The sequence below is a fragment of the Strix uralensis genome, chromosome 4 (genome assembly GCF_047716275.1).
Source record: "Strix uralensis isolate ZFMK-TIS-50842 chromosome 4, bStrUra1, whole genome shotgun sequence".
NCBI classification, from domain to species: domain Eukaryota; kingdom Metazoa; phylum Chordata; class Aves; order Strigiformes; family Strigidae; genus Strix; species Strix uralensis.
Genome location: NC_133975.1, coordinates 21,013,538 through 21,033,875, shown reverse-complemented (window position 1 = coordinate 21,033,875; position 20,338 = coordinate 21,013,538). Strand labels below are relative to the sequence as shown.

General features: G+C 35.4%; 1 protein-coding gene across 8 annotated transcripts in view; it reads right to left on the bottom strand.

Moving 5' to 3' along the window:
* The window catches only part of RBPJ (recombination signal binding protein for immunoglobulin kappa J region), a 156,575-nt gene that overhangs the window by 10,332 nt on the left and 125,905 nt on the right, over positions 1-20,338 (bottom strand). For 4 of the 8 annotated variants that reach the window (XM_074865940.1, XM_074865946.1, XM_074865941.1 and 1 more), the window contains 6 exons: positions 15,674-15,712; positions 12,078-12,173; positions 4,040-4,205; positions 2,726-2,900; positions 1,087-1,224; positions 761-873 (listed from right to left, as the gene is read on the bottom strand). In XM_074865940.1, the coding sequence (XP_074722041.1) occupies positions 761-873; positions 1,087-1,224; positions 2,726-2,900; positions 4,040-4,205; positions 12,078-12,166 (681 nt within the window). In that variant the 5' untranslated portion in view covers positions 12,167-12,173; positions 15,674-15,712. Of the gene's footprint in view, positions 1-760; positions 874-1,086; positions 1,225-2,725; positions 2,901-4,039; positions 4,206-12,077; positions 12,174-15,673; positions 15,713-15,875; positions 15,927-16,388; positions 16,468-16,495; positions 16,541-20,338 lie in introns of those variants that run through there. The other 4 variants (XM_074865938.1, XM_074865939.1, XM_074865943.1 and 1 more) reach the window with 4 other exon arrangements.

The following is a 20,338-nucleotide window of genomic DNA, read 5'->3' as shown; positions in this document are numbered from 1 at the left end:
CACTGTTTATTATCAGTCACATAAAGTTCCACTTAGGCTGGCATTAAGTGAATAAAACAGGAGGAAAAAAAAATTCTATACTTATATTTATTTATAAAAACCATTACTGTGCATCCAGCAATAAATTTTTTTTTTTTTGGTTCACAAACCTTACCTGGTTATAAACAATTTTGTATCTGTGACAAAGACAAGGACTGAAATTGTCTCTTTCTAAAAAAATGTTATTCCAAAGTCGTTTCCAATGTTCCGTATTTAAAATGGACACTATTAATAAATGTCAAAAATGCTTTTGCAAGCTGATACTGGTATAATTATGTATCCTTAGAAGTATAGAGAACTGCTTTTAGATTCAAATTAAGGCTGTGCTGAACTCAACAAATGGAATAGTCCTACTGGCTGCAAAGACTTTACTAATCTATTAGATATCAATATTTAGAATATTTTGCTACATTGGGACCTAGATTACTGTGTTTAAAATAGACATTTTCTTAAGGACAGCTTGCAGATTAACCTACTTTGGCAGGTTTTAATTCTGAAAAATTCTCTATGCTTATTTTACAAGCTGTTCTTTGCTTACAGAATTAATCTGCAGATACAAAAATACACTTTTATTAAAATGAATGCCATTTTCCATACAAAACATGTATTACCAAAAGGAACATGCAAAGCCAAAAATCATAAACAACGCAAACCCAACTATGCAATTACACTAAGTAGCTTTCTACAAATTAATTACAGCATTAGAGAAATTAAACTGTACCAGTCTTGGGAGTGCCATGCCAGTAACTGAGCATACAAGTTTGACAGTCTGCCCATAATGAATGTAGCCATCTCTCACTGTGAATTCTTCTCCTTCTGATTCATCATCATCCACTGCATGAAACAGAAATTTTCACATTATTTGTTTTAATCACTGTTTTCCTCAATAGGAGGAACATTTAACATCACACTATTACATCAAATACACACTCAGTAACAAAACATATCTGCATACGGGCAATTAATATGGAGGAAAAAATGCAGGACTTTTTTTTGTGGGGATGAAGGAAGGGAGGTGAAAAGATACATTGCTTCATTTTTACTTACAGAGGTGAATGTAAAATGCTCCCCACTGTTGTGAACTGGCATGGAAATTGCCACCTTCTACGTGCAAATATCTGGTGCTAACTGTTTGGGATCGAAGTCTATTAAATAGTGCCACTTTAGTCCCTGACGCAATACATACTGCAAGGAACACATACAGACTTGAGATTATAAAATTACTTCATTATTACATAGAAAAGTAACAAAAAGTCACAAATACAGTAAAATAAACTGATGAATACTGCAAATCAAGAAATAATTCTCAACTATTGGTTAATTTAGAAAATATTTATATTTGTGACAGACCAAAAATAATCACAAAATTACAAGTGGCTGTTCTCCAAAGGCATGCTAGTTCACAGAATTTTGCCACTTAGCCAAACGGGCCAGTGCTTGTCAGCTGAAAACTCCCGTTCATAGTTCTCCAACAATTGATTATTTGAGCAGAAGCTTTAGCTTGCCCTTGTGAAGTACTTAGACAACTTGCAGCGATCATTTGAAATATATTTGAACTATCAAGAAAAATTATTCTTACAAATCACAATCAATTGGAAGACAGACATAACTATGTAAAATTGTAACCATGCAACTTGAGATTTTCTCAGATCTGAACTTACTTATCATTCAAGAGAGAGAAATGATAAGTCTGCTCCCCTAAAAAAAATCAGCAACTAGCATTTTGCCATCAAAACAGGCATGTTTCTTCTACTTGGTTCATATTTACTATTGAAGAATGCTTGATTCATGTTCACTGTCCATCACAACTATCTGTCTGAATACAAAGTCAACAGTGCATACTCTGAGCCCACGGGCGTGTACTGCACAGCAACAGATTGCCTTTAGTCATGTGGCAAGCTAGCGGCCCCGAGATCCACATTCCATAGGTGAATGGGTTCCAGCCCAACACAGATGGAAGAGCCTTTTAAAGCACTAGTGAAGAGAGAGAGAAAAACAAACAAAAAAAAGGGTATCTCTTGAGGTGCTCCAGTGGTATGCAGGCAAAAACTTTGGAGGAAAAGCAAAAATGCTCCCAATTATACATTAGCACCAGAGATATCTTTAGTTGAAAAACACGATAAGCAAAGAAATCTGGGTGAAACATCACCATACAGATTTCTTAACTAATTACTTAAAAGGAACCATGCAAAACATATTAAAAATAAAAACAACATGAAAATGGCATGAGACAGTAAGAAGGTGGCTGTGATGTGACGAAGTGCAGTTGGGATAACATGATGCTACTCATTTATCACAATCTGAAAGCTATCTCTTTGATACTGATCAAAATATCCTAAGCACCAGATCACGGCATCTTAAGAAATACAACAGCTTTGAAAGCTGAGGTAGAGCACTCTTTATGCATTTGTCTACAAGGATTCACTCCTCAGAACAAAGGTTTTTTGGTGGACCCTTTATATTTAGTAAATAATTAACCACGACTGCATAAAACTCAACGGTGTAACCTATCTATATTGGAATACTTTAAAATACACTGATGGGTACAGTTCAAATACATTAGAAAAAACAGAAACTGAAAATTTCATTGTATTCACTTTGTAGTCAAACCTGAAGATACATAAGAAAAAATTAGTAGGAGGCAAAATGAACTGCTACGTAAAGAAAAGAACTGTAAAATACTTACAGTCTGCATTTTTCAGTGACTGTTTCTTTTTAGAAGGTTTGGAGATGACTTTGATCCGTTTACTGAGGAACACACCGATGTCGTCACTATTGCCATAGAACATTTTTACTGATAACATGAAGTGCTTTCTCTTGTCTGAGTCTGATATGTATAATGTTTTGGCAGTGCAATAATTCTGTAGGTGAAAACATACTGTTGTTTCTTCTTTCAAGTCAACCCAGTTCAAGAAACTATGTATATTTAATTCAGAACAAAACAGGAAAACTGATGCAATAGTTTCTAAAACAGATCAGAAACTGCTTTTTCCATCTCTTCCATATGGATATCTTTTATGACGACTGTTTAGCTCTGTGAAGCTTAGCACCCAACTTCAGTACTTTAGTGTCTTTCTGAAGACCCTTACTAGGACTGCCAAACAGATGATTAGCGACTATAGCTGTGTCAAAGCCATCTCTGAGTGGTTAAGAGCACTACTAAAAATAACATTTGAGCAGAACTATACAGACCGTACACTGGGCACGCACAAGAGGCTACCTGAGCAGAGAATGTGTTGAGGCAAACTCTTCCTGAAAGAATGGGAGATGACTGGGTTTTGAAACACTAGAAAATTACTTTCGGGTAAGTGTTTATGCTAGGTGACCGCAGAAGCTTAAAGAAAAAAATCTCAAAAAGAACTTATTATTCTTTTCCTATTCAGCACCATATGAAGCGTTTCTGAGTAGACTGTGATGGAAATACTAGGCAGCTATAAAATACTGCTTAATAAAACAACCAGCTAAAATGAGCACTCACATGCTGCTAGTTCTATTCCAACTGTTCAAGTCATCACAAATATCTTTAAAAAATCTTGTAGCAATTTATATCACTGTAAAAAAAAAATCTAAATTTATTAAGATGCTATTTTAATTGTATTTTTATGCAAAGGGACTTAAAAGACCACTTCTAGCAGTAGATGTTGTTCAGATACTTCCTTGATGAGATTATCCATTCATGCAGAGGAGAGTGACATGGAGTTTGGGCCAGAAACCTTACTTCCGTTAACCACTGATGCGTACCAAATAACCTGACAGCTTACTGACTCTGAATTGACAACCTACAAATGAAAGGTTAGTACCCTACTATGATCCCATGAACCAAATCCACCTATTAAATTGTCCTACATATTTCTGAGGGTTTCTTTTAAACTACTTATGTAATATCTGCTACAGTGTAACAAAAGTTGTCAAAAATAAATAAGGGCATTCCTTGAATTATGCACCACGTAGCTATAATATCCTTTGCAGTAATACGAATGATTTATTACAGCTCTTCTACCTTTCCTTCCAAGTTCAGCTGCTGCATTTCTTGGTCACTGTTTCCTATTCCAATGAAGGCGCAAGGTTGTGACTCTTGCTCAGTGCAACCATCCCGTTCCATTTGCTCTTTTTTTTTCTTCCATCCACTGCCCATAAGATACACACATGGAGGAGGACAAAAGAACCTGAAAATGAAAAATGCATTATGAGATTACACACAGCTTTTGAGAAAATTCTTGAGACAGAAACTGTTGTATACCCAAAGGTTCCTCAGCCCATTAACACTTTGCATTCCAGTTGATACATGCACATGCCCTTCATTTGCCTTGAAGGTTTTCTAAAATGTAAATCAAAAGAGAAAAAGGAAAATCAGCATTAGCTGCACTAAATACCTTTCCAATTCAATATATGATAGGTAACAGTCTGCATCTCTATAAAATGAAAACACTTTCTACCCTTACAAAGAAGAGATGGAACTGTCAACTTGAAAAACAACATAATAAACTACCTCAAAAATAAAATTTAACACTTTCACAGTAGCAGCACAAGAGAATACTTCCACTAGCCCAGCCATGAATCATAAAGCTGAAATTTATAGTTATCTGACATTAGAATGGGCTACTGTAACTTTACTGCCATAAGAATAGAAGTTCTGAAATTTGAAAATTACCACAAATAGAAAAAGTAAGCAGTAATAAATCTTATCAAACAGCACACACTGTGTATCCCGTTTTTGCTTGCTATTATGCCTTTTGCTTCTTATCTTCTGCTACCTGACCTCTGTTCCAGCTTTCTTCATGAAGATGTTGAGTGATACAGTAAGGGTATATTTAAGAACAACATGAGTTTCTGTTATATACCAATTAAATCCCCCCCTTCCTACTACAAATTTTTGATCTCAAAACCAGGAATACATTTCCTACTTTTCAACTGCATTTATTTCAAACAGCACAGATGACAGGAACCAATTTCCCTCAAATGCTTCTCTACCCTAAAGGAAAAATGATCTTAAGAGGACTTATGTTTGTGAGGGAGACAGTGCAATGACAGCAGTCAAGATCATAAAATTCATATTAAAATATAAGGTGAATATTTACTTTCTATATGACTAATCTAATTTATATGCCCTATATCACCCCACATCTACATGTATATAGCATAATTGTTGTTAAAAATCTATTCTGAGGCTCATCTACTGGTTGCTGCAACTTTCGGCATGTTTTAGAAAAATAGAAAACCAAAACAAAGCAAGAAATAACAGCTTTAGCATTACTGAGAAAATTTCTACAGTAGACAACTGTGATCACATTTAAAAAAATATATAGATATACACGTATCATATACCCACATATGTGGGTGGGAAGGAAGCAAGAGGATAAGAAAGAGTCACATCTTTATTAGGCTGGCAAGAGGTCAAGCAAGGGCAATGATCATGCCCAAGTACTGTTTAGGAGGTCTACTCTACTCTACTCTACCATCCCAGATAGGGGAAACATGAGAGTGGACACCCATGAACAATACTTTTCAGCTGGGGGTTGTGGGAATTATGAACTAACTCCAAGGTTAGCAAATGCAATTTTTTTTGGAAGAAACTTCAAGTAACAGATGCATTTATTCAAGAGTTGATCTTTTGGAAACAAATTCAGATTGCCAGAAAAAGCACACCACATATCTAGTCAGCTTCTGAACTCTCAAGCTTGAATGACAATACAAGATCCTTTCAGTGTTAATGAACGTATCCCACTAATTTTCTTCTTAACAATTATAAGCTATTTCCAATAAATAAATTATACACAGACTAAAAATTAATATCAACCTTTTATTAAAGGAGCAATGCTTTGTAAAAAAGAAACCAAACCCCTTGTATTCCAGGTAGGTATAACACCATAAAACAAACATCACACATTTACCTTTCTTCCTCATGTACTCTCCTGTATTTGTCTTACTGGCTAGAACACAAGAAATCCCAAACTTTTTTCATAACATTTTTCATTTCAGCTTTATTCTAAACCAAGTCCTTTGAATAACTATGGCCACTAGATGGCAATGAAGACCTATAAGAAACAAGTTTTAACCCACTGGTGAAGAGAAAACATGCCACAACAATTAAAGTGCTCTTTTTAAATTAGAACACAGAGAAAAACCTTGGAAAACTATGACTTACTGAACAAAGAAAGAAACTTTTGAAGCTGAAACAATTTTAAGCTTGGTTAAAACTACCAAACAAGGAGAAAAGAGTGTGGACATTCACAATTTGAAAGGGTTTTCTTATGTATCAGCCTCTTATAAGTCCTTCAGATATAGACGAGTACAGTCTTGGGGCTTTTAACTTCATATTTATAATCCCAAGAACTCATGTATACAAGATATTAACTACAAATTTTCTATCCAAGAGAATGAGAAAACCATGAGTATCCTCATATTTCTAATTTTCACAGAGGATTAAAGAAATGTCTTGGATATGTATAAAATAGCTGCTGTAAACAGGTTCTCTCATTAATAAAACATTTTCGATGCAAATAGGAATGTAAATGTTTATGTGAGAGGTTGGCTTTCAGACAACTATAGAGGAAAAGAGAGAAAAAAAATCACCTCCCCAAAATAACTAACATAATTTAGGTAATTTCCAGTATTACTGATGTGAAATAAGGTAGGACAATGTTTGGTGGAACAAATGAAAATATTCTTCTTTCGACCTTTGATTTACAGGGCCTACCTCTCTTTTTTTTTCTTTAACCACAAAACTAAAGTAAGACTGTGTAGGAGGTAAAAGTTCTACTGAAGTATTAATCTGACCTATAGGAAAAAAGAAAATTATGTTGGAGGAAAAGGCAGCTGTGTCTGGCTCTTCTGAGCTTGTTCAGAATTTTCACTACAAGAAGCAATGACGGAAAATCATGCAGGATGTAATTTCTTCACTGGATTTATAACATATTCTCTTAATACCTCTTCTCTATGCCATGATCAGACTGGCAATTCCTTGCTGAATGAACAGTAAAACAACTCAGGACATTCTTCCATGAGGTACACACCTAACAACTTTATCTAAAAAACACATGAGATCTGTTAGGGATCAACTCTGTGACCTCTTTCATTATTGGAAGTGTACCAACCAGGAATATCTTTCCTGGACAAAACCTGTTCTACACTTGTTAGAGCTGCATGATGAGATGCAGATTCAGTGCTTTCTACCTGCTGATATAAAGCACAGTGTAACATTTTGGGATACCACATCTCTTCAAATACTTCATGTATTTAACATATCTCTAAAACCTTTTGTTCCAGAGTCGTAGTTTCACAGAAGAGGCTCTCTGTGATGCTCCTCCTAAGCATCTTCCAAGAATTTGTGATCAGTGTAATTAAAACAATGGGCAGTTTTAAATGAAGCTCACACTGGGACTGGTATCAGCCAGGAAAGGTCAGAGGATCAATCTCCAAAAAGTAAAGGGCATCCCTTTATAGTGCTTCTTACACTATAATTTCATGGGCCACTGAGGTGAGGAAAGACCATAGTATTACCAACCTCATGTTAGATTCCAGGCTCAGTAACTCAGTACAGCAAACAGAAGCAAGCTGTTACTCATCTGTTCTGACAGATCTGTTCCATCAGACTAACTGGAAACTGAACATTTTTCCATGGCAAGAAAACCAAGCTGAGATTTGTCTAAGGATGCTCCCCCTTTATTCCAAATGACGTGAAGGGAAAAACAAGATAATTTATAGTGGTTTCTGAGTCTTGACTGCAACAGAGAAAGTGGAATAGGTTGAGTCTTTGGCACCACATGGAATATTGTTTTAAAATCAGACATCACTGAAGGAGAGAACAACATTCCTTCAGTCCCTTCAGTCAATTCAGGCCAATAAATACAGAGAAAATATGGTACTTCAAGTAGAGAAGTTACCCTAACTGAACGTGCCAGGATGCAAGGGGTAGAAAATAAAATCAGCTCATGTCATTGCTACCTAGTTCTGATACACTCAATGCTCTTTTCAAACCACAGGCTTCTGTTCAAAAAGGTTTGATTTTTTCAAATCATCTAAGTCATCCCTGTGTTCATTTTACAGAAGTCTTTGCCTTCAGGAGGATTTAGAGAGGTCTACCAGCTAGATTTCTTTATATTCAGGGTGACATTAGCAAGGAAGTTTTTTCTTTATACCTGTTGGTCAATTCCGAGTCGGTCAAGGCAGGAGGTGCATTTGTCAATTACCCACACTGTTCTGAGCATGAAACTACTCAGCAGTCTTCTTTTCTTCTTAGGAGCTGGAAGAACTAACAACATCCACCAAACAACTCAATACAACAACAAATGCAAAATCATTAGGTGGTAGAGTGCTAAGGATGAAGTAGTGGAGCCCTGGAAAAGGTTATGCTCACAATAACAAGAGCATTAACCAGAGGGCAGGTACACTCAGTTTGGTGAAGGGAAGTATTTGAGCAGAAATTACAGGATCTCCTTCACTAACAGCCGTAAAACAAGACACAGCTAGACCATTCTCAGGCTAATCAGTAGTGATAATGTTTAAACTCAGAACAGCATGTAATCCACAAATACCAATCTGGCTCACAGTCTTTAATGAACTATGTCTCAGAATCCAAAACACTTCAGTTCTCTAAACTGTTGAATACTCACACTGTTCAGACTCTCAAGGGAGACGTCTCAGTGAGTGGTAAATATGGAAAAAATACAAGAAACACAAGCCAAACAGCCACACTCATCAGGACTAAACATCACCTGAGACTCTATCAGGTGAATGCCTTTGGAAGATGACAGCCATGCAACAGAAAACATTAGGCAAAAAGTCTTCAACTAAAGTCCATCCCTGAGCTTCTTACCTCTTGGCTTCTTTGTTAAACTAAACAATGTTAACTTTGGGAAGAGCAAGGCTGGTAAGAAGAGTCCACTCAAAAAAGAAAGAAGCGTCCTTTCATTATTGTTATTTACAGACAAGTACCAAGAACACTCTCAAATTAACCTAGAAAGTCTCCATCTATGAGGCAACAACATGCAATTGTGTTTCTGTGAGGCCTATTTAAACCAGACCACACTATGTGAGATCTGCGTCATCTACAGTGAGTTTTCAACAGAGTATTTCACTAGCTACTAAGCCTCATCATAACACTGAAAGGTAGTTATTGTGCTAACCTTTTAATTATGCCATGCAAAGTTTATTAATAATATTTTCCATGACCTCACAACAAACAAGGTTTAAAGACTGGAACAAAAGGTGGAAGTTCGTTTAGGGTTTTTTTAGGTTCTACTTGAAAGACATGTCAAATTTAAGAAATAATTCCTTTTGTAACTTGAATTCTTAGTTACAAAGATAGTGCACTTTAACTTATTCTTTATGGATCAAAAATTAACCAGATTCTATCCATGCCATAATGAAGTCCACTGAAAAACATGAGATTTCTCCATAAAACCAGGTATGAAATAGGTTTCTGTCTATAAAACAGATGTATGCAAAAATTCACTTCAGAAATGGTATTTAATGTGAAAATGGTGAAAACTTGATTGATCAGTTGCATAAAGCAGCCTTAAACCTTTACTAATTTTGCTCAGTCCAGCAATATGAAGAACCAAAGGGCACATTCTGCTATGAAAAAAGCAGAAGCAATTAAAAAAAAGAAAATTAAAAAGAAAGAAAGTAGCTAATGCATCATTCAGTTTCAAGTACCTTAGGGCACACATGGATCCAAGGATTTAATAGCTGGCGTTTTTCTTTACGCTGATACAACAGGACATCATTACTGATGCTAACAGTCTGGGAACTAGCAGAACAGTACCACAGTCAGTCTAAATGGTGCATTAAAACATTAGAAAAACTATTTAAACTGAAAAATGAAATCTTAGTATGTATTCCACTTTCATTTCATACCCATACCAGAATGGCAATCATTTCACCATCATACTATTTTATAACAAACATCCAACCATTTTCCTTCCTCATTGTTTTTTGCAAGGCTCTGAAACTCTCTACACTCATTTGACATGCTTTCATTCTTAAAGAGGTGAATTTGAGATACCTTTCATGAACAAATGCAGCTGCATTGAGACAAGCAACTGAACTGCACCTCACAAAATCTGAAGTGGTAAAAAAGAATGCCTAATTCTACTTAGCAATTATTTCAAGCAGTGAGAAACCAATGACTAGTTTACTGAACATTACTGTTACTTAGGCAATGTACATGCCACAGTGACTTTAACAACATCAAGTGAAGTATACATGTATGTTCAAAGTAACAGGAGTTTATGGCAAGGCTATGAAATGCACATAGGAGCTTTCAGAAACTGTTAGCAAATAACAATTTGAAGCTTTGCCCTGTAATCTTCAGAACATTTATGTAAGTTTCCAAACAGAAATTGAACTTTTAGTAATCGAAATAACATACTTCATCTTTTTATTTTCTCCCTTTTTTTGATGCAATTTGTTCTCCAAAATAATGATACACAGGGCAGCTTTGCACAATGTTCCTGCCCTCATGAACTGATCTGGCCCCAGGAGAACAAACTGACTGAAGTTACAGCTACACTAGAAAGTCACTTTCTTATCTGCAGGCACACCCATCATTTTTTTGGGAGTAATACACTTAACTATTTGCAGTGATGACTTAACCATGCAACTCCTGAATGACAATATAATCTGAGAAGATAACAGTGGTCCCTATATTGTCATGATAAATCTTTCTGGCTGTTTTAAGTTTGCTGCAAAGGGTTGGTTACCATTTACCGCCTGCAAGACCTTGCATTGCAACCCTTTTGCATTTAAGCGTGGCAGTGAGCAAGAGGGCTGTATAGTTATATAGCAGATACACAGCATACTTGTCTGCTTCCATGCCCTTCTTCCTTCCTCTGTCACTGACTTCCATTTGATTCTCAACAAGAATTTCAGAAATATCTAAAAAGCACTTTTGAGTAAACAATTCCATGGAGCTGCAGAACCTGGACACTGCCCAAAAGAAAGGACTTGAGACACTGGCTAACAGAAAAGACGACACATATTGAAAGCCAAGTACTCAGGCACAGAATACTGAAGAACAGTTGAAAATATAGTCTGCATCTCTGTGATTCAGAGACATCAGGAAGTGTGATTCAGATTGGTAGTAACAAACCAAGAACTTTGCAGGCTTGATTCTAGCATTCCTGTTTTCTAACACTTTCATACATAGACATGTTCAAATCTCAGAAAACTAAAAAACCATAATTGTAACAGGACTTACATAACACTGGCAAAAGAAAGGTTAAAACTTCAAAACCATTAATGTGATGAAGTCTTTTGTGGTGAATATTAATAATACAAAGTATCTGAAAACTAACCAAACACCATGCTATTTATTTCAGTGAAATTTAAGGTAGAAAAGTATCATCTATACTTAAAGAAAATTCTATTTCATCATGAGCGGACTAGAAATCTGCATATGAAAGACCATGCAATTTGCTTCTACCAGTCATGCAATAAAAACATCCCATAGAGAAGACTGCAGGAAATTCACCTTTGCCTAAAAAGCATTCATCCTCACGTCTTCCTTTAGATTCTGTCCCTTAGAAAACTACCTATTATTGAAACTTATACTGTATTGATTTTTACAAGAGAATGTTTACCATAAATATAGTTTCAATTGACCTGTCATTCTGTTTAAAGCTATTATAGGTCTGAATCAGGAAAGTGTCTTACTGAGGCTAGCAATTTCCCTTTCACACTAATTTAGAAATACTCAGTAAAAAACTCCTCTACAAATAGTCACCATTAATCAAGCTTGTTTACTCCAGACTTAAAATGGAAGGTTTAAAATTAGAGCCATTTTAATTCAATGGAAGAAAAACTTCAGCCACAGATAAAGAACCTGTTGCTAGAAATGGGCATCACTATATTGAATGCCATAGGTTTGCAGCATTTGTTACATAATTAAATGATTTACTAGAAGACATGTTGCTTTACATTTCCTCAGACTATAGTACAATCTGACAAATTCCACAATGTACTACACACCAGACTACACACCATAGTTTCACTATCTGGGAGTTCTAGAGGGAAGCCAGGAAAGAATAGAGTCTTACCTTTTTTCATTTCCATATGATTTCTGCGCAACTTTCGCATGGAGTATTAGCACTGTTTGATCACCTCGCTCCTTTAGGTAATTTCGCATTGCTTCCCTAAAAATTAAAAGACAGAATAAGCTTCAAAAGCTCTTTTGGTTTTGTTTATAATTATAATAATCCGAAGACAGCTTTAGGACAAAAAAAACCCAAACACATGAAATTCAAAAAAGGCAACCATTAATAGTGTCAAGATGAGTTTGTTTTGGGTTTTTTTTAAGAGAATTACACAGCAAAAAGAAGCAACCATCTTGCACAAATCTAGTAGCAGAGGTCTGTGGTCATTTACAATTACTACATTTTCCAGAAAAAAAAAAGATGCCTGTGATGTAAAATCATAGCAATGGCAACCACTACACCATGTTCAAAGCTCGATTTTATAAAGTACCATGCCACAAATATTTGATTAGAACACATTTTATTAATTCAACATTGTCTCCCTAACCAATTTAGTCTCTCATGATAATGACAAATTCTTCTGAAATTTTGCTTAAGCTATTAACTAAATCAGTGCAATGTTTATATAAAAGTTTTCTTTTGGTTGTGAAGATGCTAAGAAAAGGTTAAATTTTTCAGCTTATTGTTTCATCTAGTTTTCTAGAGACAGCCTTTACTTCCTGCATGCAATCAGGTAAAAAAAAAATTATATTTTCTATCATTCATCATCACTGTAATGACAGATGTCATATAAAAGCTGTAATTACCTCAAACACACCAACTGCAATTCCTTGAGAGAAGTAAGAGAACAATACACTCTATCATTCTTCTGTATAATAATCTAACTGTTCATTAAGCAGCATGCCAAATTCAACACCCTAGGGTTTAGCTGTATCAGAGTGCTGACAGGAACACTTCTTAAGTCCCTGGAGGAGCTTTTGCAGGTTGAATGCCCACCAATGCACTCATCTTCAAAGTCATCAACAAGAGAAACGAATTATGAATTTAACAGGAGGTTATATGAAGACATGAAACCCTATAGAAGAGGGATTTTTGGTTTGTTTTGGGTTTTTTTTTTTTGTGTGTGTGTGTGTGGGGGGGGGTGGTTTGTGAACTGCATCCAACTGTTTAATTCCCTTTGTACAGATCTAGAGAACCAAACACCTCCAGTGAAAAAAGATCGAAGATAAAAAGCAATATTTTGTTGACAAGACCTTTTCCAAAAGAAATCCCCACACAGAGTTTCACAGAAGAAAACAAGTAGATTGAGGGGAGTGAGGAGGGCAGGTTGGACAACAACAACAATCCAGGTTTGGTAACTATGTTTTGTAAATTCTTGCATTTGTCATGCCTGCATAAGACAGTGATCAGTGTGCTAGATTTTCTGCGTAAATAGCAGGATATAAGAACAGAGAAAAAACTTGAATTACTGTTTTAAATTTGGACTAACTTGATATTTTTACAATTGACACTGGTAAAACTGATGTTTATCCATGAAAGCACAGATGGAAGAACTGTCTCAAAGTGCACAGACTTACTTTATGTACAACCACTGCTTAACAATATATTTTAAACCACAAAACATAATTTACTGTGAAATTATTATTATACATTTCATTATGATATATATTAGCTGCATTTAAGTGGTTTAAAAACTTTTTATCTGACAACTTGAAATACTCTATTAAGAGTACTGTCATACTAAATTAAGAACATCTGTCACACTAAAAACTTTTGACTTGACTACCACTAAAAAAAACCCACTCAAAACCAGCAACCCACGCACAAAAATGCTAGGTGCTATCTAATGTTTATTTAACATTGTATGAGGAAGAAATTCTGCCTTTTCTACTGGTCTGTCTACAGTGAACTTGTACAATCCAAGCTCCTAGGAGAACTAGGAATGTTCCCCTCCAACCCCTCCCACTTTTCTTCCCATAAAGAAAATACATAACCATTGCAATTTTTACATGACATTTTTCATTATTAAATCTTTACACTCTCCATGAAGGTAGTACTATTATAGTTTACACCTAAGAACAACTAGCACAGTATGAACAAAATAGTGTTGTTCTGCTGAAGCTTGCACAACAATGAATAGATTATTAAACAAACAGGACTGCCTTTACACAAAAAAGCAGAATAATTTTTCAATTGAACTAAGTGCCTTTAAGGGTTTACAGATACATTTTTTAGCATTACATAAACAAACCATACTCTTAAAAATTCGTGTGACCTTTTTTCTATTTCAGCATTTTTGTCTTCAGAGAAAAAAAGTTAGGTTGCTTGTTTCCAGTCTCTATCATTATAGAAAGGTTTACAAGCCACTGCTTTGAAGTATGGCTAGCAGCTCCCAGATGCCTACCCTGTACTCCCAGGAAAGAGTACCTGGCACACCTAGGAAGTAGCACATGAAATTTAGTTATTATAGTTAATAGAAAACTTACTTAGAAGACCTTACGGTGAACAGTCATTATTTTGGGGGGGTGGTGGTGGTGGTGGTGTTTAAATCATAGAAGATAAAGTCTATCATTAACTTCAGGGTGATACTAACAGATGTTACTGCTCAAGATGGAAAACAGTTCATCACTTAAAACTTAGTATCTTTAAATATCGCTGAAAATAGGTAGTCCAACAGGAAGCAGCAATTATTTGTTCAATTACTTACAAGTCAGATCAATTTTGCACTGAAATGAAGTTTAACAATGATACAAACTAACCTGAAGCTTATCCAGAAATGCAATGAGATGGATATCCCCAACACAAAATGTAAATGCTCCCTCCCACCCCGTGCTTTACATGAGGCATCATAATTTCATTCAGAACAGAAGTAGGCCAGAGCGACAATGGATTTCCATGTTTCTATACAGCACTATTACCATATGAAACTACAAAAAAATTGCACATCTTTTGTACTTCAAGCAAACAGTGGATTTTAATCTCAGTAGTTACATACAATCAGCACAGTTTGTGGCACAGAATAATAAATATTTGCGCAGACTGTGTTACAAGAGTTTGGAAAAATGGTGACTACTTAACAGCTTTTAGTATAAATGCCTCCCAGGCAGACCAGAAGCAAATCAGGCATGATACTCCAGTCACTCTAAACACTTTTCAGAATGGACTGACTTGATGGTACTATTTGATGTTATCTCTGACTGTTTAGGTTTCACCAACTATTGGTTAAGATCGCTCCTTGACAGCACTGTGTTCATCTTGCTCTTACCTGCTGCATGATAGCAGTAACGTAATAGCTGAATTTTGGCAGTAAAAATTGTTATTTTACATGACCTCACAAGCCACTTTTACCCAAGAAAAGAAATCCAGCTCATTCGTGGTGATTTAAAACTAAACAGATTTACATCCTACTGAATAATCTACAGTAACTGATAGGTGAAGTCAATACCATTTCTAAAAAGGCATTTTGAGTATCATATTAAAAACAAGCCACTCACTGTTCAAAATTTTACTTCTGGCTGCTGACTGCATACAATAATTGAAAAGCTTTGTTATTTAAAATTATTGGATTAGCAACACACATTTTTTTAACTTGGAAATACTGAGAATGAAAAGGGTAACTTTAGAAAAATTGTTAAAACCAGAATTTCTTTAATGCTTACCTGGTGAGCCGTTTTGGTTGAGGTCGCTCTCCAAATTTCCTGAAAAAAAGAAGAAGTTGCTAATTTAATTTAAAACGAAAGTGTTTGGTCATAGTTTTACAGTGAAATACTATCCCAATGTTACAGTTTTTGAAAATGTATTGGAATTTGTGATCTTTTCTTTGTAATTTCCCAGATAGATTACTATTAAAATATCAACTACCTCCTTGCAACAGCTTTTCCCACAGTAACAGAGGCGTTTTTTTATTTGGAATACTAAATAACCTTCTTTTCAAAAGCGATTCAGAAACTAAATGTGACTTTATCAAAGTTCAGATATCACAAGTACGTAAATAACCTTTGCCATAGCACTGACCAGAAGTGCCCACAAAAAGCAGTTATTATCAACATACAGAAAATAACAGACTTATCTCTGAGTTGACAAATCACAGCGAATGCTTCCCATCAGGACAATTTCTCAGAAATCTGTTTTTCCTTAATGACTTCTTACAAAAAGGATGACAACTTATTTCATATGTGCCGGTACAGAATTATAAAAAAAATCTTGTGGAATGTAGCCAAGCATGATCCAGAAATATCCTGCTATACACTTAACATTTTTTACCCATAAAGTGGTTTGAGACAGCTCTATTTCTTTCAGGGCTTTAACACTGTTCTTGAGAGAGAGTACACTCTTTACACTAGGTTAAGAATTTCCACAAAAATCTTTACTTACATAACACACTACATTTACACAGGACAGAAACATTTTCATTAACAAAAACATCCTCAGTTTAAACCAAAATGGTCAGGGTAAAAGACCTGAAAAAAGGAAGGCTGTACCCAGCAATGCACATCTGCAGTGTTCATCTGTTCAAGCTGGTAAGGAAGTATAACCACAAACTAAAGTGAGGACAAAGAGGGAAGGGTGGGGGGGGGAAAGCAGGCTTATCTTAACACCTCTCTATCTAAAAATAAACTGAGGCATAAGAGACTGTGATTCTGCTGCTGTTCATAAATAACTCTATGACTTGCCAAACTCTTTGATAAGTAGGCATATCTTTCCCTTTATGCTTCCTGGATAGTGAAAAAACCCTCTCCTAATATTGCCCTACAACACTATTGGAAGCTCCCTAGGACAAGAACTTGATCATTAAATGATGTGACAAGAAATTTCCCTGTGGGTGCAGTGGATCTGTCCTGAACTCTACAGCAACTGGTGGTGGAATGATTTGAAACATTCCAATTTCATTTGAGTAATTCTAGAAATGTACAAAGTAAAAATACATAGCTATTGCCATTTACACAGTTGAGCAGAATAGCACTCTCCTGAAAAGACAGTGACGAGAACATTAGCAAATCTCAAAGTTATTTTTCAAGACTTGAGAAATTACTCTTCCAAAGTACTAGCAGTCCACTCTATGTAGAGGAATTGAATAAACAAGATGAAGCCAAATTACTTTTTCAGTTTAAACAATTAAATTAAAATTAATTTTTCCAACCAGACAGGAGTTCCTTTCACATTTTACTTTGTTGTTGTCAGTATGCTGTTCACTTTTTTGGCTTTATTTTAACTTTACATTAAGCAATGAACCTAAAATTCTTGCCATAAGATTTGGTTTTATATATTTTAAATTTCAAGGTCTATTGGACATGTACCTCATTTATATTTTTTTCTGTGGTATGTGTATCACTGCACTGTCATACTTGTAATGCAGAAAGGTAACTAGAAAACCTGAACAGCTTTGCAGTTTGGTAGCAGTAAAGTTATATCCCAAAGCCTTTCTGCTTCTATCACTTATCTTTTTATGACCTGCCTAGCTTCATCTCCCAAGCACACCCCACGCCTCTGATTTACCTTGGATAACAGTCTGAATAGGTGTGCATACCCCACCTCCTGGGTACTATCTATGTAGTTACTGTTCTCCCCTGAAGCCCTAGGATCATTACATCTGGCAGAGAATTCACCTGTCTGTGACTCACTGATTAGACAACAGATTATCTTTAAGCAACACTGTACAGACAAACAACATCCCTACAGATTAGCTGCCTGATTTTGAGTAGAACTACAGTCTTTGTTTCAATCCCTCTGTACATTTTAATTCACCATGAAAAAAATTAAGAGGTGCCTATTTTGGAGCAAAAGAGGCATTATGCACACCGCACTTGTTTGTACTGTGGCAAACAGATCCAATCCAAGATGAGGACACTACTACATCAAAAACTGCATTAACACAAAAAAACCTCCTAGACAAAAATATTACACTTCCCTAAGGCAGTATCTACCCATGCAGAACTCTTGAGCACAGCAGATACATTCCTTTTGCATGTACACTTGTTGCTGCCTAAAAAGAGCTTTATTAACAAAGCACCTACACAAAACAGTTGCAATTACTTAAAGAAATAAACTACATCTTTTTCTTTAGTTAAATCCTGACTATATAGCACAGGAAAAAGTACCAAAATCCCCATTCTTCAGAGACAGAGCTTAAAGCACTGAGTCATTCTGGAGGTGCACAGGATAAGCTCTGATCATCTGATGCTCAGTGCAGCACCTTTATAAATCACATGCCGGCTTCCTCTGGCCTCCTCCATCCAAAATAAAGTTAATGATGCCCCTGTAATCAATCTGTGAACACACATAAATGCTATCTGTAGCAACAGGAACCTTCCAAAGAGATGATGCAAACTAAATTTGGTAGGTCTTTTATTATTCTTTCAATATACATTAAAGAGAGAGGTAGAATAGGGACAAATTACATATTCATATGTACTTAAAGTTCGATTTTTAACTGTCTCTAAATTAAATTCGGCTACTTTTTCCTCAATAATGTCATCTTGATGGATGAATGATGGTATCAAATTATTGAAACAAGTGATGAATATGTACATGAATAACGTTGATTGACATTGCATTCTTACACATCCAGTAAAAAACTTCCCTAGCTCAATAGCAATAGTCAAAGAAGTTAGAATTCAAGAATGATAAAGAATGGAATAGGAAAAACAAACATTACCATGCCATAGCATTATTCTGCCACATACCCACAATTCTGAAAACTGCCTGAAGTGCACTGAAAATGTAGTGGAAAAAAAGCTATCTCAAGAGTAATAAAAGATACCACAAAAGTCAATATGGATGATCAATAGCTTTAATATGCAATTGGCTAAAACTCTTTAAACTTAGTGAGAGCGAGAGCATGAGAGAAAAGCGACAAACAGACGCAAAGACCTAAGAAACTAGTAATAAAGATATGCAAAATGTGAAAAGGAGACTGTTATGCTCCCTCTCTCACAAATACAAGAATTAGGAAATATATCTAATATCTGAAAATTTCATTTTAGAATAAAAATTTTTTTCTTTGCTCTACAAACACTGTTATAGCTAAGTTGTGAAACATACTGCTAGAGGATATTGTGGAGACTGAAGGCACAAACGGACTCAAAAAATCCCAAACAAAGTCTGGTACAGAACTCCATTAGCTTCTATTAAGCATAATGACCTCTTTTTTACAACCTTGTTCTCAGAAAAACCTAAACCAGCAGCAAAGAAGTTACTAAGAAGAAAAAAACAGTCTACATTTACTCTGTCTTTCATACTCTTTCCTTAATCATCCACTACTGATGACTAGCAGGCACAGTCCACTATGTATACTGCTATGAATCAGATATATTCTACAGCAGCAATTGCATCCAGGATGCCAGATTTTCAGTCTCATTGCAAAATTCACCATATACGAACAAGACATGAAAATTCAAAAAAAAATTTTAAAAAGTATCACACATATTTCATCTAATGGTTCATCTGGTTTACTCTTTCCATATGTTTGCAACTTCATGTAGATACCTGTATCGACAATGCAACCTGAAGTACAAAAGCTATCAGTAACTACCACATAGAAGAAAAGACTAAGAGGCTTTTTTTTCCGATGTTAAGACAGCTCATTTGAAAGCACAAGAAACACACTATCTATGGTTTTGTACTAAATGACAGACATTGTACAAGCTATGATTGCTGTTATTTCAAACTTTTGTATTTGACTAGCACATTGAAAAATGAGTCAGTTCAGACATTTCAAGGTTACCTGACAGAGATAACAGGCTGCAACATTTTTCTCACATTAGTTTTTCCTGGATTTCACTGTTCTGGAATTTATTTTTATATTCAGTATTTCTATTCCTCCTCTTTGCTTACATCTTGAAAACATGCAGACCGATAGATAACAAAACTATACAGAAGAGGAAACTAAAAATGTATCCTAGTTCTATTCCTATAGTGATTATTAAACAAGCTAAATACATATGGTTTGAAATCCTAATTATAAATTAGATATCATTATATCTGAATGCTTACCAAGTTCCTTTCCTGTGCTGTTTATTTTATTTTACTATCCAAGCCTAAGCGCTGTTTCAAGTGTACTGTATCAGAATTCTGGACATACAGTCAAGTTGTCATTTCAATTCACAAAATAATTCAGTGTAAACTGTATTTTATGATTATTTCCCTAACACACTACACTGCAGACATGAGTGTGATGAGCATTAGTCACCATAATTACTTGCTGTTGCATTGATTCTTTTCCCGGTCCTGTATTTTCTCCAACCACTAGTTTGTATTCTGTTATTTCATTTATTTTATGTGTCTTCTGATGCTTTACATAAATTCATTTCACTTCCACATTCTGC